The 27312-nt window shown below is 37.9% G+C and overlaps 1 protein-coding gene across 1 annotated transcript; it reads right to left on the bottom strand.

Moving 5' to 3' along the window:
* Positions 1 to 8582: 8582 nt before the first annotated feature.
* On the bottom strand, positions 8583 to 9515 carry LOC118839302 (olfactory receptor 8D1-like). Its single transcript, XM_036746763.1, has one exon. It carries the CDS (start codon positions 9513 to 9515, stop codon positions 8583 to 8585), a length of 933 nt encoding a protein of 310 aa, XP_036602658.1.
* Positions 9516 to 27312: the final 17797 nt, after the last annotated feature.

Consider the following 27312-nt stretch of genomic DNA (forward strand, 5'->3'; position numbering starts at 1 on the left):
ATTAGTTGTTCTTTAAATGTTTGATAGAATTCACATGTAAAACCATCTGGCCCTGGGGATTTTTTCCTAGGGAGTTCGTTGATGGCATGCTCAATTTCTTTTTCTGATATGGGGTCATTAAGAAATTTCACTTCCTTCTCTGTTAGCCTGGGCAGTTTATGTTTTTGTAGATATTCATCCATATCTCTAAGGTTAGTCTATTTTAAGGTGTTGTCTTCTTCAATATTTTTTTCAGTATTTCTTTTTGGTCTCCTTTAGCAAGTCATGGACTTGTTTTTCATGGTTTTCTCACATCATTCTCATTTCTCTTCCCAATTTTTCCTCTACTTCTCTAAGTTGCTTTTCCAAATCCTTTTTGAGCTCTTCCATGGCCTGAGACCAGTTCATGTTTTTTCTTGGAGGCTTTTGATGTAGGCTCTTTGACTTTGTTGACTTCTTCTGGCTGTATGTTTTGGTCGTCTTTGTCACCAAAGAAAGATTCCAAAGTCTGAAACTGAATCTGAGTGCATTTTCACTGCCTGGCCAAGTACCCAGCCAACTTACTTGACCCTTGAGTTTTTCATTGGGATATGACTGCTTGTAGAGTGAAGAGTACTTTGCTTCAAGCTTGAGGGGGTGTGCTGTCATTTTCAGAGCTATTTCTATACAGCCAGCTGTGCCACACCAGCACTCCTCCTTCCCCAAGAACCACCAACCTGGACCTGACTCAGATCTTAAGCTGGCTCTACACTCCTACTCTGATCTGCCACTTAATTCCCTCCCCCATGTGGGCCTGGGGCCAAAAGCAACTGCAGCTATAGTTCTGTAGCTGCATCATCCCAGCTGCCCCTGAGGAGCTGGCCAAACCATGAACTCCTTTCACTCTGTCCCCAGCAGCTTTTCCCACTAACTTTCTCTGTTGTCTTGGATGTTTTTGGTTTGAGAAGTCTGGTAAGTGCCACACCTCACTGATTCAGGGTGCTAGGGCTTGTTCCCCCTGGCTTCTGGTCTTGTTGGTCCTGTCGCCACCCACGCTGGGCTCCGCTCCCCTCTGCTCTGTGAGCCATAGGCCTCACCCAGCGACCATCCAGGCTGTCCTGGGCTGGATACCTGCTTCCATATGATATTTTGTGGGTTCTGCAGTCCAGAATTTGTTCAGAGCCATTTTTATAGGTTTTTGGAGGGACCTGGCAGGAAGCTCATGCAAGTCCCTGCTTTCCAGCTGCCATCTTCTGTCTTTTTTTTTTTTATGTGTGTGTGTGTGTGTGTGTGTGTGTGTGTTTTTCTTCATGTTGGTTAGCTTTTCCCTAGCTTTACAGTGAATTTCTCCTTTTGAGGCTCAGGGCTCTCTCTCCCAGCTTTCTTATTCTGGGGACTGTGAGTCAAGTTATTGGCTTTGTGTATTATAGCTTTCAGTTTCCTGAGGTGAGGGGGAGGGTTCTGTCTTCCTGAAGTCTCCTCTTTCCCTGGGGCTACTATCCAGCACTGTTGCTCTTCAGCAATGGTCTCAGCTGTTTGTTGTTTGTGCTGTTGTATGCCTCTTCCCCTGGGGAAGCAAGGGTATGTCTGGAGTCCTGGTGTTGACCCCTCCTGGCTCTGCCCCTTTGGGACTCCGTAACTCCCACTGCTCGGCCACTGAAGCCCCATTTCTGTCTCCTCTATCCCAGCATTTTTTCCAAGGAATTCTCTGGGTCAGGGTTGGGGGGTGGGGGGATTAGAGCCATTTACCTGGCCATTATGTCTCCTGGAAGTTCAAGAAGACACATTTCATACCTTTGGGCTACAAGCCTCAGGAGTTGATATCTCACCGCCGGTGGCAATACTCTGATGCCTCTCGTCCCTTCTACAGACTCCCATCAGGAGGCCTGGGGATCTCTGCTGATTTCAGGTGCCCAGCTTTCTCCCAGCCTGTCTCGCTTTCAGCAGCTGCTTCCACTTTGGTGCTGTCTGGAGCAGTTTTGCACACCGAGCACTCTCCCAGGCTACAGATTCATCCCGTCAGACTTTAGGACTCTCCTGGCTTGGAAATTTGCCCCGCTCAGACTGCTTGTGGTTTCTAACACTCTCAAATCAGCTCAGATTCACTGTTTTACATGTATCTGATAGAGTTTCTGAGAGAGCTCTGGTAAGACATTGTTTTCACGTGGCCATCTTGGCTCTGCCCCTCTAAAATAATGAATTCGTATTCCAAAAATTTAAGTCTTTTCAGCTTCAGTATTTATCCTTCCCAATGAATAGTCTGAATTAATTTAAGTATTGAGTTATTTGATATCCTTGCTGTCTAAGAGACTCAAAAGTCTTCTCTAGCACCACAATTGAAAACATCAATTCTATGGCATTTAGCTTTCCTTATAGTCTATCGTAGCCATAGATTACTACTAGAAAAAATCATAGGTTTGGCTATACAGACTTTGTCAGCAAGGCGATGTCTCTTCTTTTTAGTATGCGGTCCATATTTCTCATAGCTTTTGTTCCAAGGAGCAAGAATCTTTTAATTTCATGGCTACAATCACCATCTGCAGTGATATTTGAACCCAGAAATATAAAAACTGACACTGTTTCCATTATTTTCTCTCTTTGCCAGGAATTCATGGGACCAGTTGCCAAGATTTTCATTTTTTAAGTTTCAAGGCAGCTTTTGCACTCTCCTCTTTCAACTTCATCAAAAGCCTTCTTAGTTCTTCACTTTCTGCCATCCAGGTTTGTATCATCTGCATATCTGAGATGGTTGATATTTCTCCCTGCCACCTTAATTCTGGCTTTTGATTCATCAATCCTGGCATTTTGCTTGATGTATTCTGCATATAAGTTAAACGAATAAGGTGATAATATAACAGCCTTGTCATCCTCCTTTCCCAATCTTAAACCAATCAGTTGTTTCATGTTTTCTTTTAACTGTTGCTTCTTGATCTGTATACAGAAGACAAGTAAGATGATATAGTATTCTTATCTCTTTCAGGACTTGCCAAATTTTGTTCAGACCCACATAGTCAAGAGCTTTAGTGTAGTCAAGGAATCAGAAGTATATGTTTTTTTTCTGTGACTCCCTTGCTTTTTTCCATAACCAAGCAATTGTCAGCAATTTGGTTTCTTGTTCCTCTGTCTCTTTGAAAACCAGTCTGCATTTATGGTAATTTTTGTTTCACATATGCCTGCATTCTGTGTTGCTGAATCTTAAGTATAATGTTTGGCATATATAAAATGAGCCCAATTGTTTAGTAATTTGAACATTCTTTGGCATCACCTTTCTTTAGGATTCGGATATAAACTGATCTTTTCTAATCCAGTGGCCATTGATGACTTTTCCAAATTTCTTGGCATATTGAGTGCAACACTTTAACAGCATTGTGTCTTGGGATTTTAACTGGCACAGCTGGAATTCAGTCAACTCCTGTAGCCTTATTGTATGCCATGCTTTCTAAGGGCTGCTGGACTTCATTCTCCAGGATGTCTAGATCAGAAACCACATCTTTGTGGTTTTTGGTAATGTCAACAACTTTCTCATATAGCTCTTCATATGTTCTTGCCACCACTTCTTAATCTCTTCTGTTTCTGCTAAATCTTATTTTTGTCTTTTATCATGTCCATTTTTTTGCTTGAAATGTTCCATTGATATCTCTAATTTTCTTGAAGAGATTTTTTGTCTTTCCTTTCCTATTATTTTTTTTTCTATTTCTCTTCATTGTTGATTTAAGAAAACATTATCTCTCTTTGCTATACTCAAGAGTTCTGCATTCAATTGAGAATCTCATTTTCTCTTTTTATTTTCCCTTTCCTGTTTTCCTCAGCTATTTGTCAAGCCTCATAAGACAGCCATTTTGCTTTCTTGCCCTTCTTTTTTATGGGATATTTTTGGTTACTGCCTTCTGTATGATACTGTGAACCTGTGTCCATAGTTCTTTGGACACTACTATGCTGTTGGTGGATTTGTGAACTGGTCCAATTAGACCTGGACAAGAATTGGAACTATGCCTAAAGGGCTGTAACACTGTGCATTTCCTTTGATGCAGCAATAACAGTATGCGGTCTGCATCCCAAAGAGATCAAAGAAAAAGGAAAAGACCTATACATATAAAAATATTTATAGCAGCTCATTTCATGGCAGTAAAAATTGGAAATTGATGGGATGCTTATCATTAGAGTAACAGCTGAACAAATTTTAGTATATGATTGTGATGGAATACTATTGTGCTATAAGAAATGCTGAGCAGATTGTTTAAAAAAACCTGTGAAGACTTATATGGACTGATGCAAAGTAAAGTGAACAGAACCAGAAGAACACTGTACACAGTAACAGTAATATTGTACAATGATCAACTGTGAATGACTCAATTATTCTGATCAATAAAATAAAAAATGATTTAAGATAATTCCAAAGGACAAGGAAAAAATATTAGCCACTTCCAGAGAGAGAGAACTGATGAAATCTGAGTGCAGATTGAAGCATAATATTTCACTTTTAAAATTTTTCTTGCTTTTTTTAACATGGCTAATATGGAAATGTTTTGCATGATTTCATTAGTATAATTGAGATCACATTTCTTGCCTTCTTAATGCCTTTTTTCCTTCCCTTCTTTCTTTGTCTTTTAGTCCTCTTTCTCTCTCACTTTCTCCCTTCCTCCTTCTCCACAAAATAAAATCTATAAAATACGATTTGCCTAGTGGTTGCCAGGGAGACTACCAAAAGAATCAGAGATTTCTACCCACTAATTTTTTTATTTGAGAAAGTGCACATATAAAATATATGTGTATATATGTGTACTTTTGTGTATGTGTATATGTGTGTGTGCTTGTGTGTATTCCATTCTTAAGTATCCAAATATATGTTTTATTTCAGAGTAAAAAGGATATAAGCAAGCCAAGATGTAAACCACTAAAAGCAAAGTATTCAAAAGAAAAAAAAATACACAGGAATACAAATTCAATAGTGAAAGTTGAACTGAACATGTGAATAACAAAGTAATAGAACATTTGCTACTTCCTAGAATCATAGACTCTCAGAATTGGAATAGGCCCCAAAGTTCATATAAACTCTACAACATCCCAAAGAAATTGGCACTCAGCTTCCATTTAAAGATCTCCATTGTTTGAGAAACATGACTTCCTGAGGCAGTCCATTACATTTTAGGACAGCTTGAATTATTAGTAAATTTTCTTTTATCTTGAGTTTAATTTTTTTTATTTCTGCAATTTTACCAATTGTTTTTATTTCTGTTCTCTGAAGACAACCAACTCCTCTCCCATAGATCAGTATTTTCATATACTTGAAGATAGCTGTAATGCTGATCATATTCCTTTCTTCTCCCATCCCCCCACCCCAAGTCTCTTTTTTTGTCTAAACATACTTAGTTCTTTCCACCAGTCTTCACATGGTAAGGTCTTTGGCATTTCTGTTGTTCTGATTTCTTCTGAATGTGTCTTGATACATAAATAAGGATGGAGGGTTTTCATATCCTTCATTCTGGACCCTCTACCTCAAAAAGCTCACAAATGTCAAAGGAAAAGTCAACTTCCATATATAAACAAATAGAGCCAATATTAGAGTCCATAAAAATATCTACCAGTGAACAATCCCTCCACCCAGGCAACTATATAACCACAGCCGTTTACATAGAGACACTGTATAATATTTCTGGCTATAATATTCTTCAGAACTTATGTGTTATTTAAGATCATGTAATCATTATTCAGATTATATTTCATCATCTATTTCCCTCTGCCTGTAGCCATTCATAGTTCCAAGTATATAGAAATGACCCACTCTCTCCATGGCATTAAATCCTATATTCTACATCACCCTATCCTTGACCTTTTCTAAGAGCTGTCAGTGATTCATCAGGAAGTGGCCGTGTCACATGATATATCAAGTGAAGTGGAGATTTCTTTCAAAGCTACTTTAGTTGTAGCCAGAGACTCAAAAACACCATCTACCTGGTCATTTAAGGACTCTGCTTTGGGTTTCTCCTTTATTCTATAATTATGCAATCATCATATTTCATAGCATGTCTCCACCTGTCAAGAGTATTCTACTTTTTCCTAATCATACCTCAATCTATTGATTCATTAAAAAAAAAAAAACCAAACAACTCCTCAAGCTTTTGCCTCTCTACAAAAGTTATCTTACACTATCCAAGACAGGGAGCTATCACAATCTCAAGAGTTTTTCTGACTTCTAGAAAGGGAATGTGATTAGGTAAAGGTAGGTATAAATCTTCATTTATGCTAAATGGCCCTCCTGCTTGTGGTCAGAATCTCATTTTTTCAAGTCCTATACTAAAGTCCTACTCTTATGTGGGTACTTCATTATTCTTTAAATCTAATTTAAATATGCCAGTGGGTCACTGGAGAGTCCTATATATCTGGAACGTCCTTGAATGTAAGTAGAATGACAGATTATGTAAACTGAGAACTGTAGGGATACATTCCATTTAAATATCTTTGTCCAAGGGAGAATGACTTTTTATTATTTTCACAACATGATGAGGCATCAGAAGAAAAACTTGCATTTCATGGTATATGTACCTCTTTTTACATTTATCCAATTCTTATTTTTAAGGAGTCTTTTCTTCAGTATTTTTGTGCCTCTTTTATGAAGATAATTCTTTTCATACTTTCTTGTCTTGCACTCACTCCCCCCTGCCCCAATTTTTCCTCTACCATCTTTTAACTTTTTGAAAGACATTTTTTACTCTTTTTAAAGCTCTTTGAGGAATTATTATTTTGCTTGTGTCCAATCTACGTTTTCTTTGAGGCTTTACTTATAGAGATCTTTCATTCATAAAAATTTTCAATTTTCATTTTCTTCTGAATTTGTCTTGAGCTTCCTGCCAATTCATTAGCTTTTATAGTCAGGTTCTTTTGTTGTTGTTTGCTCATTTCGCCAGTCTATTTCTTGACTGCGAGCTTCATTTTATGGTTGGTTTTGTTCCCTTTTAGTGGTTGCGGGTGAGCGGTTGTCTGGCTCAATCTTCTGACTTTTGTATCCTACTGCTTTCACAATAAGGTCCAGAGACCTGTAATTTTTCAGTGCTTCCAAGGAGGTATGTTCTGGGTAGAGTTCTTGCCACTACCTCCCTGGTCTGCACTTGGATCCTTACCCAGGGCCCCTACTCCCTTGAAACTACAAACCTTCCTCTTCACCCTGGAAATGAGTAACAGGTAATGGAGTTGTCAAATGTACCTGATACTACACCCAATACTAGCACAGGGACTCCTGTAATTTCTTTCTAATCAGATGTTCAGGGCCCTTACTCTCCCTGGGTGCTAGGCCCTTCTTGCTCCTGCCACAGTTGCTGTCACTGGCTTCAAGGCTCACAGCCAAGGTGTTTTCACCAAGGCAGACCCCTCCCAGTTTTGGTAGATCTATTTCCTATCCTCCTAACCTCCCTTTAGCTAGAAAAAAATGACTCATGGTGATTTTTTGTTGGTTAGCCTATTCAGAATTCATTTAGATATGTTTTTAAAAAATTGTTTAGAGAAATATGTTGGGAATACTCAGCAAAATAGCTTACTTCATTCTGCTGTCTTAGCTATACTCCCTCCTATTTCATAGTGTACAAAGACACATTTAAAAAAAAACTTGGAATGTTTAGCCTGGAGAAGAAAAGAATTCAAGGGGACATGATAGCAATTTTCAAATATAAAGGGCTTTCATATGTTGTTCCATTTGTCCATAGGTGGGAACTAGGAGAAATGCCTAAAAGTTGTAAAGTGGCAAATTTAGGCTTGATATAAGAAAAAATATTTCTAATAATTATAGCTATACAGAAGAAGAATGAGTTATGCGAATATGTTGTGGGTTACTCCCCACTGGATGTATTTAAGTAAAGGTTGAATGACCAATTTGCTTAATATTTTGTAAAAAGGATTTTTTTTTCCAATTCTGTATTGGATATGTAGGCTCTGAGGTCCTTTCCAATTTAGAGATTGAGATCCTGTGATTCTCAATGAGGTTTTTGAAATTTACTTTCTTAATGTATAAGGCACACATGCAAAATCTTATAGAACAATCTACTTAATTTTTTTCTTATTTGCATCTTGACTCCCTGAATAAATTATTGATTTCTTGAAGGTAGGATTGTTTTATTTTTCTTTGGATTTTCCCTTCCCACCAATGCCTAGGTACATATATATATGTGTGTGTGTGTGTATATATATATATATATATATATATATATATATGTATATATATACATATATATATATATACACACACATATATATTTATTGTATTGACTTGATAAAAACATGTTATTGATGATGAAGTTGTTGCTACTCATGGCGATGATAATAATGATGTGACAAAAAGTGAATTCTAGCTCAACACTTATTAATTTATTATGTGACCCTCAATAAGTTCTGTAACTTATTGTAACTTACAGAACTTTTTGGGGCTTCACTTTATCTGTTTTAAGAAATAGGGATAATAATTCTTGCAGATTAATTATGTTATAAAGCTAAAATGAGATAATAGATGGGAAAGCATTTGAGAAAACACAAGTATTATCAAAAGAGAAGTCATTGCTATAGGAAAATAGGGAAATACAAACTGAGAGAGTCCACCTTTCCATCCACTTATTCTCTCTAATAGTAAATACCATTTCTCAAAACTCCCTTCTTCTAAGAGCTTTCCTCAATGCTTTCTTTACATCCTTATTCCTCAGACTGTAGATCAAGGGATTCAGCATAGGAATCACAGTTGTATAAAACACTGAAGAAACCTTCTCTTGTTCCATAGACTTACTAGAAGGTGGTTTGAAGTACATGAATGTGATTGATCCAAAAAAGATAACCACAGCCATGAGGTGGGAGCTACAAGTGCCAAAGGCTTTGGATCTGCCTTCTGTAGAGCGTATGCGGAGAATGCTGGTGAGGATGAAAGCATAAGAAACAAGAACTGCCATGGTGGGCACTAAGGTATTAAATCCAGCAATGACATGAAGCAGCAACTCATTGATTCGGGTGCTTGAGCAGGAGAGGTTGAGTAGAGGAAGTACATCACAAAAGTAATGGCTGATAATGTGGGACTTGCAGAAGGAGAGTTTCATCATGAATCCTGTATGAGCCATGGCTGAGATAAAGCCCAAAGTGAAGGCAGCTGCTACCATCAATGAGCAGACCTGATAGGACATGATCACATTATAAAGCAGTGGGTTACAAATAGCAACATAGCGATCATAAGCCATCACTGTAAGAAGGTATCCTTCTGCAACAACAAAGACCACAAAGAAAAAAAGCTGGGCCATACATTTGAAATAAGGGATAGTATTCTTCTTCCCTAGGAAACTCACCAACATTTTAGGTGTAATGGCAGAGGAATAGCAGAAATCTACAAAGGATAAACTGCTGAGGAAATAGTACATAGGCGTATGAAGTGGAGGACTGGCAACAATCAATAGGATCATGCCCACATTCCCCAATACAGTGATGACATAAATACACAGGAACAGAAAGAAAAAAGGAAACTGGAACTCTAGCTGATTTGTTAATCCCACAAGAACAAACTCAATCTCAGTGGAATAATTTCCTGCAGTCATTCTCCTCTAGAGAGATCTGTAGGGATGGGAGAGAAGAGTTACATTAGAAAGTATCTCACCTTGCCTGTAGGAAAAGCACACGGCCAAAATACCATTCAGGATTCTCTTGATATTCTGTTTCCCCAGGTTAAGGAATATCTCTGTATCTCTAAGATACCATTCACGACCTCAAACAAAGGATGCCATATGGAAAGAAAAATCTTTGCTATTCAAAGTGCTGTCACTTCCCTGGTTCAGTGAGATTCTTTAATGTTTTATGTGTATGTGAATCACAGCCCCCTTATTTTATTCTGACATCTATGGAAAAAATGCTTATCAAGTTCAGAGTTCATAGAATCACAGAATCTCAGAGATAGAATTGACAGAGAGAAATTCTGTTCTGATATAATTCTTTCAATCAGGCAGTTACTGGTTGGAGGGGTGGAAATCACAGAAATTCCCTAAGCACATGACATCCATCATAATGATATGATAGAAGAGAGAAAAGTCAGATATAGTTAGACAGGTATCCTAGATTTGGAGAGAATAGTTTTTTTTTTAAAGTTTCACAAAAAGGGCACATGGAATGGCCTAAAATTCTAAGGGGATCAACAATTCGGGGATAATCATAAATTCTCTAGATTGAAATTCTAAGGCCACTAAGAAAGAGTTGTGATGAAGGAAGGGAGAAAATTGAATTGTCTAGAGAGACTAATGTGATTAGACTGGGGCCTCAGAAACCAATAAAGATTTTTTTTGAACATATACAAAAGAGGGAAGCAAGGGCAGACAATGGAAGGTAATAAATACAAAAGTGTGGAATATGGTTCTATAAGAAGAGTGTCAGAGTACGTGGAAGAGGCAGTCTTACTTCCTTGTCTTTATTTATGATAAGGTTGGGATTCAGGAAGGGCAGTGAGGGAGTAATTATAGAAAAACCTTAAGTAATTTTACTGTCAGCTGGCAGAATTTCCCTTTCCAGTCACTACTGTGAGCCACTACTCTGCATAGCCATTTCAGAAGATGGACTGGAACACACAGAATCCTGTTTTGGACCAGAGGATATTGCTACAAACTGACTACCTTCTCTAGTATTGAATACAGTTATGCTCTGCCAACACACCCGGAGAGAAGGTGAAGCAGGTAAACTCCTTGCTCTTCATTGTTACTTCCAAATCCGTTTTCTACCACTGAAACAGCTATCTCTCCTCTTTTGACACTCTATCCTCACAGATATCACTCAGATCAAGACCCTGTTTATCACGATCTGCTTAACCCAAGATAATTTTTTTTTCTTTTTCAAGGAATTCATCATCTGATTTACAGTCTTCATTTCTGCCCCTACATTGACATTCAGACTTTGGAGCTTCACCATATATGTTCATGTCTTTTCAAACACACTGGCCTTCTATTTCATCAGCTTTCTCAGGTCCCATGATTATATCTTCACTCCTCCTTAGCCACACCCAAGTAAGGTGACATACTTCATTGCATTATTACCCATTCTGGTTCAACTTCCATTATCCAAAACTAGGAAATTCTTATCTCAAATCTTTTATCTTTCATCTCTTCCTTGACTAAATACATTTTTTTTTCATTTTTACTTAAAGTTACTTCATCACTTTCTGCTATTTCAATTCTTTTTTTTGGAAGGCAGGGCAATTGGGGTTAAGTGACTTGCCCAAGGTTCTACAGCTAGTAAGTATGTCAAGGGTCTGAGGCCAGATTTGAACTCAGGTCTTCCTGACTCTAGGGCTGGTGCTCTACTCACTGCAGCACCTACCTGCCCCTGCTATTTTAATGCATTATCCCTGCTTTGGCTTTGTTTTTCTCATTTAACAGTATTGCCCTTATAGTTACTAGTTCAACTTTATGCTGTGCTCTATCTTCAGATCCAGTGCTACTTTTTCTTATAACCACTCATCTTTTCGGGAACCTGGGTTACCCCTAAACTTACCTGTTCCATGTTTATTTGCTTGCTGCTGAATGTCATTAGAGGATGTCACATAACTGAGAGCCAAATCCACTATAAATTTATGTAATCTAATTTTTGGGGAGCCCTCACTGCTTCACACTAACTCTCCCTCTCACTTCTATTACATTTCTATTCTATTACATTTTTGCACACTGTCTGTTTCAAACTTTTGGTTTTCTCGTTAAGCCACTTATGCTACATCCTCTTCCCCCTATCTCCACTGAGAACTTTACCATGTACTTATTGAAAAATTAGTGGATATCTGTTGTGAGTTCCCTTCAAATAATCTGCCATTCCCTCAGCATTTTGAGAAAGAAGTGGTCCTTGTCCCTGCCAAGACTAATCTTTCTACTTGCACATCCTTGTTCCCACCCTCTCCTGTCTCTAGAAGTTTTCCCTTTTATTTTGTATTTCTCTGTCTCTCTATGTCTGTCTTTCTATCTCACTCTTCCTCTTCCTCTCCCTTCAAAGTTTCATTCAAATGCCATCTGTTCAATAAGACATCTTTATTCTCCATGTTGTTTGTATTTCCTCCACTAAAGCAAATTTGTATTTTTTTGCTTGTTTTGACTTACTGAGTACATACTTTTTTTTCCAAGTAGACTATTAAGTCCTTGAGAAAGGAGTTGTTCTCATTTTTTCACGGTATTATTCCTAGTACCTACCATTGTCTTGCACTTGAGAGAAACTTGCTGAATTAAATTGAATTGAATTGGAGATGTTAGCATCATGATGATGAATAAGAACTTGACACAAATAAACAGTGTGGTGAGGCATAAAGTAGGGGTTTTTGTCACCAGGCTCTAGGTCCATCTTATTTTGTTATGTCTACAGAATGAGATATCGTTAGAAGACTATAGGAAAATTGGGCATCAATGTCCTAAAGGACTGTGGGACAGCTTGCAGCCTTAAGACAGTACATGTAAAGGATTCTTTAGCTTGCTTGTGCAACTTGCAGTAATTAATTATCCATTAATAATTTACTTTTCCTTTGAATATCCCAGTGAACATGACAGGGCTTCTAAGCCCCTGTAGTGCAGCTGAAATATTTCCATTGATAGCATCTACATTAATTCATATTTCAATTTTTTTGTAGTTTCATCTATGTCTATCTTGCTCTATTTCCCTTTGGAGGATTTTACTTCCTTAAGACTATAAAAACCTTTTGCCTTGATCAACCAAATCAGAGAAACTTTGTTCACAGTATTGTGTAATTGGAAATTGATTTTAATTCAATTTTATGAAGACAATCAAAATAGCATAGATTTAACATTTTCCTTTGTTGTATATGCCTAAATTCCTCTCTCTTGAAAGTTCACTCAGGTAATCTCAGGTCACTTGAGTCACAATTCTACTCTTGTGCCCTGTAACTCGACCCTTGCATTCTCACTTGTACCCCCTCCCTTGTAACTTCACCCATCACCCACTTTCCAGAAAAACTTGAGTAACACAAAGGTGAAGCTCACCAATTTAAAACTGTTGTGCTACATGTCAATCTAATTAATTGAAAACTTGTTATGGCAGCTCCCATGCCTACAGATTACTCTGTAAAACCTGAGAACCACTCCCATCATCTGAGGACTGATCTCATCTCTGATGTAATGGGGAAGAGCTGAGATAACACTTATCCTACCTCCTCAATGAGACATCTAGCCAGCCGATCAGGAGAAAACACACCTATGTTTCTCAAGGTTTTGCCCCATCATCTTGCTAATCACTGTAAAAAGGTCCTATCATTTATAACTCAAGGGGTCTTTGGTCAGTGAGAGTATCTTGACCTCATTTATTGACAATTGCTAGCCTTGTTAATAAAAAGATCATGCTTGGAACTTTGTCTCTCAGCATTTGTATCACAACTGTATCCACACTTTTTGAAGCTATAATGAATCTCTCTCTTGTAGCTATCTTAGGAGGCAATAAAGAAATATGCTTCGATCAAATAGCTAAGTAGAAAATAGATGAATTATTTCTTCAACAGGCCCTTCACTGCAAGGAAAAAGAAATAAAAATGAGAGAACTTTCTTATATAGAGGAAGAGAAAGAGAAAGACCTGGAATATAGGCTAGATGAGACACTGTTAGAAGGTCATAAGGATCATTGGCCTTGTGACATGATAGTCATTGAATTGGCAGAAAGTCAATTCAAAACATAGATTGAACATCTACACTGTGCAAATTACTGTTTTAGGTATCATAGGGAGTCTGTGATTTGAAGGGAATCAAAAGGCCAACCATCTCAAAATATATTGGGACTTATTTTCATTATCTATGAAATTAGTCGTTTAGTTTAAATTATTTTTAAGTTCCTTTAGAGTGATAATTTTCTACTATTCTAATTCTAGGATATAATGCAAGGGCAGAGGTAAGAATAAAGGAGAACAAAATGAACAGTTGGATAATTGGATTCTGAGTTCAAAACTAAGATCTAATTTTTTTAATCTTGGGTTTTGCTGCCAGTGGAGAATAGAGCTGGGTTAAACCTGGATAATTAGGATGCAGCATAGAGTGACAGGATACACAAAGGCAAGAACTCTATCATTGGGTAGGAATATCAAAGAGAAACTTAATTTGTTTAAAAATGGAGAGGTTTGGTTGCATTATTTTTTTTAATATATCAGCAAAGCAATTTCTGGGTAGGTGGCACAGTAGATAGTGTACCTCAAATCTGGCCTCAGACATCTATTAGCTGTGTGACCCTGAGCAAGTTACTTCATCCTGTTTGCTCAGTTTCCTCATCTGTAAAACGAGCTGGAGAAGGAAATGGCAAACCACTTCTGTAGGCCAAGAAAACCCTAAACCGAGTCACAGAGAGTCAGAAATGATTGAAATGACTGAATAATGAAGAATAACAAAACAATTTCTACCAGTTTTATGTTGTTGTTGTTTTCTTTATGGCAAGGAGCATGGAAGAAAATAGAAGTTAGAAAGTAAATGATTAAAAGAGGGGGTTTTCCTGGTTGGTTCAGAGTAAGCCTTGAATTTGAGATTGCATTACTATGCTCAGTCTAGAAGGTTGAGGTATATAAATGTCAAAATTAACCTAATGGTATTTCAAGGCCTTTGTTCAAATGGTCACTATGACATGGGATTCCTTTGCTCAAGAGATAATGATCTATACTAGGTCTGGGAAATGGTACCTAGAAAGAATAGATTAGCAAGTATACTAGTTTGGGATTGGATAATTTTCCATTATTTGTATTTCTAAATGTCTTCTGATGTACTACTTCTAAATCTGTAGGTATGTAAAAATACATCAAAGTACATGATATACAAACAGAGAATTACCTTTTTTGGTAAATAAATACTAAAACACCCACTCTTGATGCCTTGGATATGTAGAGGTATTGCATGGTTCAGAGGATGAAAATAAGCAACAGTTGCATATAATTAGATTGGAAATGACAAAAGGAAAGGGGAGCTAATTAGGCATCTGGCTTAGTTAATCTTGGATTTTAAAGTGCCAAGCAAACTCTGTAAATAGGGAAAGTCAAGAAGCATGGTGCCTTACATAGTGGTTTAATAGTCGGGAAGATTTAAATAGTAGTGAAATATTAAAGCCCAAATGCTCCAGGGAAGATCTTGTTCTGTCCTAAGGAGGAACCGGCATCCCTGAAAGTTGATCAAAATAAACAAAGTCTAAAGCCCAAGCCTGAATCCTTTATGATAATGATAGTAAAAGAGGAATCCAGACACTTACCCTACTTCCTCTAAAGGGATGATTGATGTAACCTCTGCCTGTACTTCACACATAAGGAGGGCCTGCCCTATCACTTTCTAGTTTTCCAAATTTGTTGGTGAAAACTGTTTGCTGTCTTTAACAAATAAATAAAAATCCATATGGAACTGGTCTTATAAGCTCCTAGGGTCAGAAGATAGAATCAGACAATTAATCTTTAATGACCCTTGGGAAAGATGGTACTATGACATACGTATTTTCATTTTACAATCTTAGAGCTCAGGGACCTGATTAGAAAAATAGTAATGCACCAATTCCTCCAGGATCTCTTGACCTCAGGGACAGGTATGTTAGAGAAAGAAATGATGGAGGGATCTTTTAAAGGATTTAAATCAGGAGGCAACATGATATTGTACAGGGTGTTCCTAAAGTCTGGACACATATGCAGTTGATGGCAATGTGGAGTTAATTGCATCGAGTTCATTTGAATCTTGCAAAGCGCATCAACCTTTGCATCGCAAATGATGGAAATCATATTGAAGATGTTATTTGTTAATATTTCAATTAAACAAAAATTTCACTCATTTCATTTATTGAAAATATGCATTTTTGCCCATGTGTCCAGACTTTAGGAACACCCTCTAGAAAGGAATAGGTTTAGATTCAGAAGGCGTGGGTTCAAATCCTGAGTTTTCTACTGATTTAGCTGTGTGTCCATATGCTAGTCACTTGTAGCTCTTGAAATGAAAGGATTATATGATATCATCTTGAAAGTCTGAATCTATGATGTTTAAGTTTGCATTGTTTTGCTTTAAAATGTTTTCTAGGCCACCCCTTCTTGATTATTCAGTTTTCTACATATGTCTCATGTGTGATTGATGTCTGAAAATCTTCCTGGCCTTATGAATAGGGTGTGATTTCAGGGACTGGGAACAGCTTCATTCCTTTCGCCTCTAATTTGCATACTTGTTTATTGATGCCTTGACAGTTTGTCTTTATATTCTTTATCTTAAGTCTTTGTGCTGCTTAAATGTTAATATCCCTAGGATGGATGATCTCATAAAATCCCTTCCAATTCTAGAGGTATATTTCTTTAAGAAAAAACTCAACGTGCTATGTCATTTAGTGGGAAAAGAGTTTCAGAGAGGGGATACAGTGTAATATAAAAACAATGGTCAGGCAATGGAAATTTGGGTCCAAATATAGGCTTCTTTACTAAGAAGGTTTATGATTTGGGGTCTATCAGGTAACTTCTGTGGGTCTCAGTTTCCTAATTAGTAAAATGAAGAGGTTTATATTAAGTGTTGTACTAGTTAAAATTAAGGTAGACTGAGGCATAAAGCTCCAAGCACTATTAATTTATTAGTAAAGCATGAATTTACCCATAAATAGGATCTCATCTTCTCCAGCAAAGCTAAGACCCCAAATGAGGAAAACAGCTCCCTTTTATAGCCTGGTGGAGTACAGAAAGCAGGAAAAGCCAACATCATAGATGGAAGAACATATGATTGGATAGAAATTAAGAATGATGCCTGGCAACAACTCTCTCTTTCCCTCTTGTGACAAAAATATAGATTGTTCAAGTCCAGCTGCATCTGCAAGGAGCAAAATAGAAAACTAGATTTTTTTGGATAAAAGATCAGACCTTGAAGCATAGCTTGGTGGTGTAATGATATCAGACCAAACTCCCTGGTGTCTACCTACATCCTTTAAGGGTAACAGATTTCCTTGACACAAGAATAGAACAGTGATTAACAAGAAACAAGATTTCTTTTTTTATTTGATATTTTTTAGTTTTTAGCATTGATTTACACAAGATTTTGAGTTACAGATTTTCTCCCCATTTCTACCCTCCCCCCCCCACTCTAAGATGGCATATATTCTGATTGCCCCATTCCCCAGGCAGCCCTCCCTTCTATCACCCCCCTTTCCCTTCCCACATCCCTTTTCACCTTACTTTCTTGTAGGACAAGATAGATTCATATGCCTCATTGCCTTTATATCTTATTTTCCCATTGCATGCAAAATAACCTTTTTTTGAGTGTCTGCTTTTAAAACTTTGAGTTTATAATTCTCTCCCATTTTCCCTCCCCACCCACTCTCCCTAAGAAGGCAAGCAATTCAAAACAGGCCACACATGTATCATTATGCAAAACACTCCCATAAATAGTCATGTTGTGAAAGACTAAGTATATTTACCTCACTCCTATTCTGTCCCCATTTATTAGGTTTTCTCCCTTGACTCTGTCCCTTTTCAAAAGTGTTTGCTTTTGATTACTTCTTCCCCCTATTTGCCCTCCCTTCTATTGTCCCCCTTTTTATCCCTTCCCCCCTACTTTCATGTGGGATAAGATACCCAATTGAATGTGTATGTTATTCCCTTCTCAGGTCAAATCCAATGAGAGCAAGATTCATTCATTCTCCCTCAACCTGCCCCCTCTTCCCTTGTAATAGAATTGCTTTTTCTTCCCACTTTTATGTGAGATAATTTACCCCATTCTATCTCTCCCTTTCTCCCTCTCTCAATATATTCCTCTCTCATACCTTAATTTGTTTTTATTTTTTTAGATATCATCCCTTCATATTCAACTCACCCTGTGCCCTCTGTCTATATGTATATGTATATGTATAGATAGATAGATAGATATAGATATAGATATAGATATGCATATTCCCTTCAGCTACCCTAATACTGAGGTTTCATGAATTATACACATCATCTTTCCATGTAGGAATGTAAAAAAAAAACAGTTCAACTTTAGGAAGTACCTTATGATCTCTCTTTCTTGTTTACCTTTTCATGCTTCTCTTGATTCCTCAGTTTGAAAGTCAAATTTTCTATTCAGCTCTGATCTTTTCATTGAGAAAGCCTGAAAGTTCTCTATTTTATCAAAAATCCATATTTTGCCTTGGAGCATTATACTCAGTTTTTTCTGGGTAGGTGATTCTTGGTTTTAATCCTAACTCTCTTGACCTCCAGAATATCATATTCCAAGCCCTTCCATCCCTTATGGTTGAAGCTGCTAGATCTTCTTGTGTTATCCTGATTGTGTTTCCACAATACTATAATTGTTTCCTTCTGGCTGCTTGTAATGTTTTCTCCTTGATCTGGGAGCTCTGGAATTTGGTGACAATATTCCTAAGAGTTTTCTTTTAGGGATCTTTTTCAGGAGTTAATCTGTGGATTCTTTCAATTTCTATTTCGTCCAGTGGCTCTAGAATATCAGGGCAGTTTTCCTTGATAATTTCTTGAAAGATGATGTCTAGGCTCTTTTTTTGATCATGGCTTTCTGGTAGTCCAATAATTTTTAAATTATCTCTCCTGGATCTATTTTCCAGGTCAATGGCTTTTCCAATGTGATATTTCACATTGTCTTCCATTTTTTCATTCCTTTGGTTCTGTTTTATAATATCTTGATTTCTTATAAAGTCACTAGCTTCCACTTGCTCCTATCTAATTTTTAAGGTAGTATTTTCTTCAATGGTCTTTTTGGACCTCTTTTTCCATTTGGCTAATTCTGTCTTTGAAGGCATTCTTCTCTTCATTGGTTTTTTGGAGTTCTTTCGCCATTTGAGATATTCTATTTTTTAAAGTGTTATTTTCTTCAGTATTTTTTGGGCCTCCTTTAGCCAGTCATTGACTTGTTTTTCATGGTTTTCTCGCATCCTTCTCATTTCTCTCCCCATTTTTTCCTCTACTTCTCTAATTTGCTTTTCCAAATCTTTTTTGAGCTCTTCCATGGCCTGAGACCAGTTCACGTTTTTATTGGAGGCTTTTGATGTAGGCTCTTTGGCTTTGATGACTTCTTCTGTCTGTATGTTTTGGTCTTCTTTGTCACCAAAGAAAGATTCCAAAGTCTGGGTCTGAATCTGAGTCCGTTTTCACTGCCTCTTCATGTTCCCAGCCAACTACTTGACCCTTGAGCTTTTTGTAAAGGTATGACTACTTGTAGAGTAGAGAGTACTTTGTACCAAGCTTTAGGGGCCTTTTGCTGCCATTTTCAGAGTTACATCTACATAGCAAGCTCTGCCACACCAGCACTCCTCCTTCCTCAAGGACCAGCAACCCAGACTGTCACTCAGATCCAAGCAGGCTCTGCACTCCCTTTCTGATCTGCTGCTTAATTCCTCCCACCTGGGGGGCCTGGGGCTGGGAGCAACAGCAGCTGGAAGCAGCTCCAGAACTGCACCACTTCCATTCCCCCAGGGCTGGGGCCAACAGGGAACCAATTTCACTCTGTTCTAGCAGTTCTACCCACTATCCTTCTCTGTTGACTTTGATGTTTGTGGTTTGAGAAATCTGGTAATTGCCACAGCTCAATGGTTCATGGCCCTGTGCCATGTTCTGCTCAGCTCCTGGTGTGGTTGGTCCTGGCGTGGCCCATGCTGGGTTGTGCTCCATTCTGCTCCCGGCTTCATGTGATAGACTCTTCCCCACGACCATCCAGGCTTTCCTGGACTGGAGCCCTGCTTCCCTCTGCTATTTTGTGGGTTCTGCAGCTCTAGAAATTTTTCAGAGCCATTTTTATAGGTGTTTGCAGTGACCTGGGCAAGAGCTCACCCAAGTCCCTGCTTTCCAGCTGCCATCTCGGCCAAGAAACTAGATTTCTAAGCCTATCTCATTACAGGATGACTGAATTTCTGAACTAAATTCGGAGACAAAGAATCATGATTTAGGCAGGTATAGGACAAAATCAATTCATTATAAGTAAGATCAATTAAAAAAACATGAATCAACCTGATCATTTCGGTGCCCTTAATCTGGGTTCAAGCTTGAACTTTAAAAAATCCTTTGATTATTGCATTTCAATATAACCATTTCCTTTATATTCTTTTTGCATTTAGAAACATTCTAAGAAGGGGCCCATAAGCTTTACCAGATACCACAGGAGTCCGTGGCACACAAGAATGTTTACAACTGCTGGCCTAATGTTCTGTTTCAGTTCTAAATTCTTTGTCTGATGACACTGGTATTGTAATCGATGATATCATTTCAGATCACAATGACACTCTCTGTAAATGACATTTTCTATCAGTTTTGTTAACTGAAACTTTTAAGGGTGACTTTACTCCTCCTCTTTTCCCTTTATCCTAAGGTTGACATTAAGTATTATCCTTCCTATTTTCATCTCCACACTCAGAAGGGAAGCAGATAACATGTAATAGAAGTTACCTTAAAATATTGTAATAAAGAACTTTATTCCTGAGGCTGAAAACACTGCTGAGGAAATAACCCCAAATTCACAAAACTTAATGAAAAAAGGGAAGTAAGTACCAGCTGCAAAAGTAACACATTAAAATAAGGTCAAGGATTGCCTGTAAGTGTGGGGAAAAGGGAATTATATTTTCAGGCTTAGAGGCGGTAGTGGTCAAACAAAGCCAGTTTTTAAAATGCCAAAAGCACAAGGGAAGGAAGTAAGGAACACACATTTATATAGAACCTACTACAGCCAGGCACTGTGTTAAAATATTATTTCATTTGATTTTCACAACAACCCTGCAAGGTAGGTACTATCATTATCCCCTAAGGTAAACAGAGGTTAAATGACAGGTCATAGCTAGTAAGCACCTGAGACCAAACTTGAAGTCTAGTCTTCATGACTCCAGGCCCAGCATTGTATTAACTGTGCCAAGTAGCTCTCAGGGTGAGGATCATACTGGGATTTGAATGTATTCAGTCCTTCTGAATATTTAAGAGGATGCTGGCTTTTAAAAGAGAAGTATTCTGAACTGAGAGAAAAAAATGGAAAAGACCAAGTGATTCAGTTCAAGCATCATCTTTTTGTTTTGTTTTATTTTCCTAACAAAATAATCAAATATTGAAGCTTTAACATTTAATTTCCTTGTTCTCATATTTGCTGTTTGGGAATAGAAAAGGAGCTTGAGTAAACTAAGACACACTAAGTGAAACTTCTCCCAGGTAGTTAAATGGTTGGAGATATTGCTGAGAATACAATGTTAACAAGAAATTGATTTAGATTTGAATGTGGTTCACATACATGTATTTTAATGAATCCTCTCAAAATATTTTGTCATTCACAAAACCCAACTGGAGATTCCTGTGACACCCTAACCACAAGTAATGTTAAAAATCAGCTACTTGCATTGATTTCTGTTTGAGATGACCTGCTGGAGAGAAGCAGATACTGGCCCAACAAAAATCTAAAAATTGTATGAGGTCAAATAATGATCAAGAAATCCAATAAACCCAAAAGAAGAGACTTTTCCTATTGCAGAACTGTATGAGAACCTTGCCTGTTGCCTCACAGGTTTCATTTGTCCTTCCTTCTTGAAAAGGGTGATGATGTCAGGGAAATGACGACATGACTTGCAGTTGACTTTGATTTGAGTGAGTGAGGGCTGTGCAAGGTCACTAGTCTCACTTTCTCCTCTAGAACCATCTGGGTTCAGTGACCTGATATTCACCAGGATGACTGGAGATGGCCCAGGATGCATTGGGAGACCCCGGCCCTTTTAGGCTAAGCCTAAATGAGGTAATGCCCATTCAGTGAATAGGCCTCTTTAAGAAGTTTATCAAGGGATGGCTCCTTTAATCAAAACTTTAAAAAAAATCAGACTGGGAGGTGAAGACCCTCAGGGCTCCTGGCCAAAAGAGAAACAGTTATTATTTGCTATTTACATTCACTCTGTACTAGGAGGACAGGGACCTATTGGCCAATCTATGAGCTCCAGAGTGAATTGGGTTTAAGGCTTGATTTTTGAAAAAGAAATTTAGCCAGTAAACCCAAAGTTAAGAAGGCAGCTTTCAGCCATCGAAATGTACCTTCCTTTGGGTAGAGCACCCTAAGGTGAGCTGAAGTGAGGAAAGGAGGGGAGAGGAGTGGAGAGGAGAGGAGATGAGAGGAGAGGAGAGGATACTCACAGGTTGTATTTGTCCTTCATTCTCATAGAGGATCATGACATCAGGAAAATGAGGACATGACTTGCAGTTGACTTTGATTTGAGTGAGGGAGGGCTGTGCAAGGTCAGCAAGGTCCTATGGGCAATAGCAGAGGAGGCAGCAAACCAAAGACAGTGTCAGGTGTGGCAAACAACCCAACTGCCTCCTAGTAAGACTAGAGACTGTCTAGAGGCATGTGTAGGCAACAATAGTTTGTACCTGTCAAAAAATTAAATTTGAAAGTCCCATGAGAAGGCATTAGACTTGTTAAAGAATTACATCAGGGACCCTGGAAGAAAACAAGAGCAGTTGCAACTAGTATAAGCATGACTGTATTCAGAAAGAGGAATCAGAACTACAAGTTTTTGAGGTTAATCATAATTTGTTCTGAAATGGCTCTAAAGGTCCAACTATCTGAGCCTCAATGATGCAGGAAGTCCTAACCCAAGAAGGCAGAGGGTAGTCCAGGAGCCCAGGTAACCCAGGTTAAGACCCAGCAGAGACTACCATTACACTGAAAAGTGTAGTTGAAAGCATAGCCCAACTCTGTCACAAAATCCAGTACTCCCAGCTTTAAGTGATAACAGAATATAAGTCAGAGGTGACTGGTTCTAATCGGAGCTGTGACCTAGCAGAACTAGGCTTCTGATCAGGTAAAAGGTCAAAAGCCTGTACGCATGCTTAAGGAGCTGTTTGCGGGGGAACATGTCAAGTAAGAGAACATGAAGTGGGCACTTCAGGAGGTTGCATCTAACCAATGGAGAGCAAACAAGGAAATTCGAATTGGGAACAACATCAAAAGCACTGCAGTTGTCTGAGCAAGTGTACTCCATTAGGGAGCTATGCATTCAGTAGGAATGTAGAGTAAATACAAAATAAAATGAGAACTTTCCTGGCTTCATAGTGAGCATGGTTCTGTCTACACTGAGCATATTTCTCACATAAATGAGAGAAAATCTTTGAATATAGTATTCCAAAACAAAACAAAAACCTTACAAACAAGATTAAAACCTAAGCACAAATTTACCAAGGGAAGATGACCTTTGATGGAAGAGAACACTTTCAAGAATTGCTAATGGAGAGTTGAGTAGAAAATTCAAAATGCAAAAACAGGAGCCAAGAAAATCCTAAAAAGGTAAATTTCTTGAAACAAGTATTGTATGATGATTTATTGTTAATATTTTAATGGGGAAGAAGAAGCAAGTATCCTTTCAGAACTTTTATTTTTTCAAAGTGTTTTGACAGACCTAAATAAATAATACAGGATCTAGGATAGATAGGTTCTCTTCCGAGTGTTTGAAGAGTTGTCAGAGGAGGGAGAATACTAGGGCAGAAAGAAGGAAGATGGGGAAGAATTTGCTTTTTATTGAAATGGAGAAGATTTGCAAGTGTGTACAGTAATGGAGGAAGAAGGAAAAGGGAATAGGAAACAAATAAACCTCAGCTGGACCAGTTAAAGAAGAGCTGAACATAAACAAGTAGACACACACATCATTTTGTGTAGAACCACATCAAACTCAACAGGAAACAATAGGGGATAAACAAGACTGAAGGAGAATAATACTGTAGAGACAAAATTCACAAGCAAAGCAAAATTCCTGCTCCGTAACGCATAGAGCAAGGTGAATGCCTACCAGTTAATTGAAGAAATTATGGTATATGAATGCAATGTAATATTCATGCACTGAAATTATGCCAGATGATTTCTGAGAATTCTGGGAATGTTTTAGTGATGTAGAGTAAAGAAGAACCATTATACAAGGATAACCCCAGGATAAAGAAAAAACAACATGGAAAGATGTATGAACTCTCATCAAAGTAATGACAAACTATATCTCCAAAGCATCTTACCTTCCTCCTGATGAAGACGTGAAGTTACAGAAAGAGACATACAGTTTTCGATATGGTCAGCAAATCTAAATAAACTAAGAGATGGAGAGTCTTGTTCGTGGAACAGCCAGGAAGCCAGTGTCACTGAAATGAAGAGTGTGTGTTGTGGAGTAAGGTGGAAGATCACTAGGAGGGCAGGAATTGAAGAGGTGAGAAAAATTGTAAATCAAATATTGAACTCATTGTGGAAGAAAGGGGAGTGACCTAGAAGTCTATGGACAACAGATACCAGGATTTTGATTGGGTAATAGATATGAATAGCCTGAACCACAAAGGAAGAAAGATTACTGAGTGAGAAAGGAAGGGGGAGAATCAGGAAGTGGTAATGGGGGGGCAGGTATGGGGACCAGTTCTCCTGCCTTGACCATTGAACTGAGGAGAATGAGTGAAGATGCAGCCAGTATTAGAAAAAGATAACCAAGGAGGCTGTGTCATCATGGGAAAGACAAATTTTAGTAAGAGCTAGCAGATGGAAAGAGTGGGTGAGAAATAGATTTAAGATGAAGGGAAGTTTGTTGCCTATGGAACAGGCATTTCCAGTGGGCACAATAAAAGTGCTTTGTTTATATTTGTTTGCATGTTGTCTCCCTCATTAGTTTGTAAATTTCTTGAGGTTAGGGCTGCCTTTTGCCTTTTTTTGTTTCCTTAGCTCTTAGCATTGTGTTTAATAAACGTTTATTGGTTAATATTGAATAATTAAATTGATTAAAAAACCTGTTCAAACCCAAATTACATTAGTAAACATCTTTGGATTATTGGAATTGTATATAACATTATTTGGATAGTTTTACACTAAAAAAACCTTCATTATTTTTTCGTCATGGCATGGAAGGTAAACCTGAGTTCCAGGAAGTTATGCAAAAGAAGCAGAAGCTCTGACAAATCCTACTGAATTTTAAAGGCTTAACATAAATGCCCAATGATAAGTTGTATTCTTATTATCTGAAGAGCAGACAACAAGTTTAAAGGTTAATATGTGTGTGTCAGGTATCAAGAACTGAAGTCAGATCTTCCAGGGTCGAAGGCCCACTTTCTTTCCACTATCACACAGTACTTCATATTTTTATCTATCATCTATCTATCTATCTATCTATCTATCTATCTATCTATATCTATCTTCCTATCTATCCATCTATCTAATCTATATATCTATAGGTATAGATATATTTGTATGTATATGTGCATACATGTATGGACATATGGACATGAATATATGTGTATGTATACATACATGTATATGTATATGCATGTGTGTATAATTGAATTAAACACTAGTAACTGACATTTATATAGTAGTCTGTGTAATTATATAATTTGATTTAATAATCCCAATAATCTTCTCAGGTACATAAAGTAATTTTCCTAAAGCAATGGTTCAAATATGCATATGATTTCCCTGGTCAATAAATTCTACTGGCTCCTTATTACCTCTGGGATCAAATATAAATGCCTCTGTTTGACAGTTAAATCTCTATACAACTTGGCCATTTTCTTCTTTTCCAGTCTTTGTGTAAATCTATACAAATCTACCCTCCCCTCCATTAACTGAATGATCCAGTCATATATTCCCATAATTGAACACATCTCTATACCTCTGCACTGGCTATTCCTCAAGACCACGATGCATTCCCTCCTTATCTCTACCTTTTGGAATCTCTGACAATCTTTGAGACTCAGTTTAAATACTGCACCTATGCCAGCTATGAGTGCCCTCCCACTCACATTTATGTATGTGTATATAATTGCCCATTAGAATTTAATCTCCTTGAGGACCAGAACTGTTCATTTCTGTCATTTGTGTTGGTAAGCAAAATGGGCTCTTAGCACTCAGTTCAACCAAGTGCCCTTGAAGAGTTTGGCTTTTGTTTCCTTTGATTAATTCAGTATACTTCATTGAGTCTTACTAGGTGCTAAGCCCCAGGCCTAAACCCCAATTAGGTAGTAAGCTGATGTGGGTGTGAAGCTCCCAGGGTCCTAAGGGGAGGGGCTAAACCCAGAGCCAATCACAGAAGTTTAAGTTCTGGTGGCTCAGATGACACTTGATGATGTCTGAAACTGTATAAGAGGAGAGAACACAGCTTGGAGATTGAGACTTGTTGGAGCCAGCGACAGCAACAGTGACAGCTACAGCCGAAGCTGAAGCCGAAGCCAGAGGAGCTGAAGAAGCGGGCGCTGCTAGTAACAGGGCTAACATGCATGTGAACCTGGGAGTGCTGAGCAAGGGCTTGAGGCCAACGGGTAATCTTCTTACTGGAGGGGGGAAGCACGAATATGATTTGGTTTAAGATCATCATGTTTTTCTGTAACCTCCTGGTTACTCTTGTGAGGCAGACTTACTGGGCCTAGAAGCTTTTGGCCAGGATATCGAATTGCGGACACTGGTTTGTGGGTCTGCTTCTTTGGAGATTGAATAAATGCTTTAATTCTTCTGCCTTCTACTTAGAGAATTCCTTATATCCTGAGGTTCTGAACCATTCAGGCATATATATGATTTTCTTTGAAATCATAAATTCTGCCTTCATAATATGTCATACCCCTAGACTTTATTGCAGTGCCTGGGCACAAAGTAAGTCCCTGATAACTGCTTATTAATTGATCGATACTAAAAATATTAGACATTTCATTTTATTAAGGACTAAATGGAGGTTCAGAGAGTTTACAGTTGGCCATGGTTGTATATGCAATAATTGAAATGAGTTGAAACCCAGATCAATCCTGATTCTGAAGCTAGGGCTGTTTTCATTCTGTATCATGCTGTCTCATAAAGAAATGAAAACTGTAAAGAGCACTAAAATGACCATTTCATATAATTACATTTCTACTAATGTTTTTCTCTGTGCTCCCCCAAGCAACAAAAATGAAAACCAAAGTGTCTGAATCCCCCTTATCCCTAACTACCATCTCTGCAATAGCTTGAAAATTTGCCAAAATTTATATATTTAAGAAGGAACTGTTAAAATGTATCATCTGAAATAATAAGGAAAGTGAGGACAAAGTTACTGAGTAATCTATGATTTATTTTGCAAAGCTAGCATTTACATATCAAATCATGTCACCTGACTAATCAAAGGTCAGAGACTCTGAGTGATTTACAGAGCTGATTTTTATAACAAAAAGAGGAATTTTTACAAATCACAGAAACTTGTTTTGAACGCAATTCAATTGGACAAGGCAGGCACCTGACTAGGTAATGTCTCCCAGGATTTCTTAATCCTACCAGAAAGTCTTTTCCTTACAGGTGGTGCCTTTTGTAACCAGAAATCATACCAGGAAAGGTGAACTTGTAGTTATTCATTAGTCATTCTCTGCCTCACTTACTCCCCTCCCCCTTTGTTAGAAGATTCCATTACTCAATTTAGACTATAGCTCAAGAAAAA

This window comes from Trichosurus vulpecula, chromosome 2, assembly GCF_011100635.1.
Source record: "Trichosurus vulpecula isolate mTriVul1 chromosome 2, mTriVul1.pri, whole genome shotgun sequence".
NCBI classification, from domain to species: Eukaryota; Metazoa; Chordata; class Mammalia; order Diprotodontia; family Phalangeridae; genus Trichosurus; species Trichosurus vulpecula.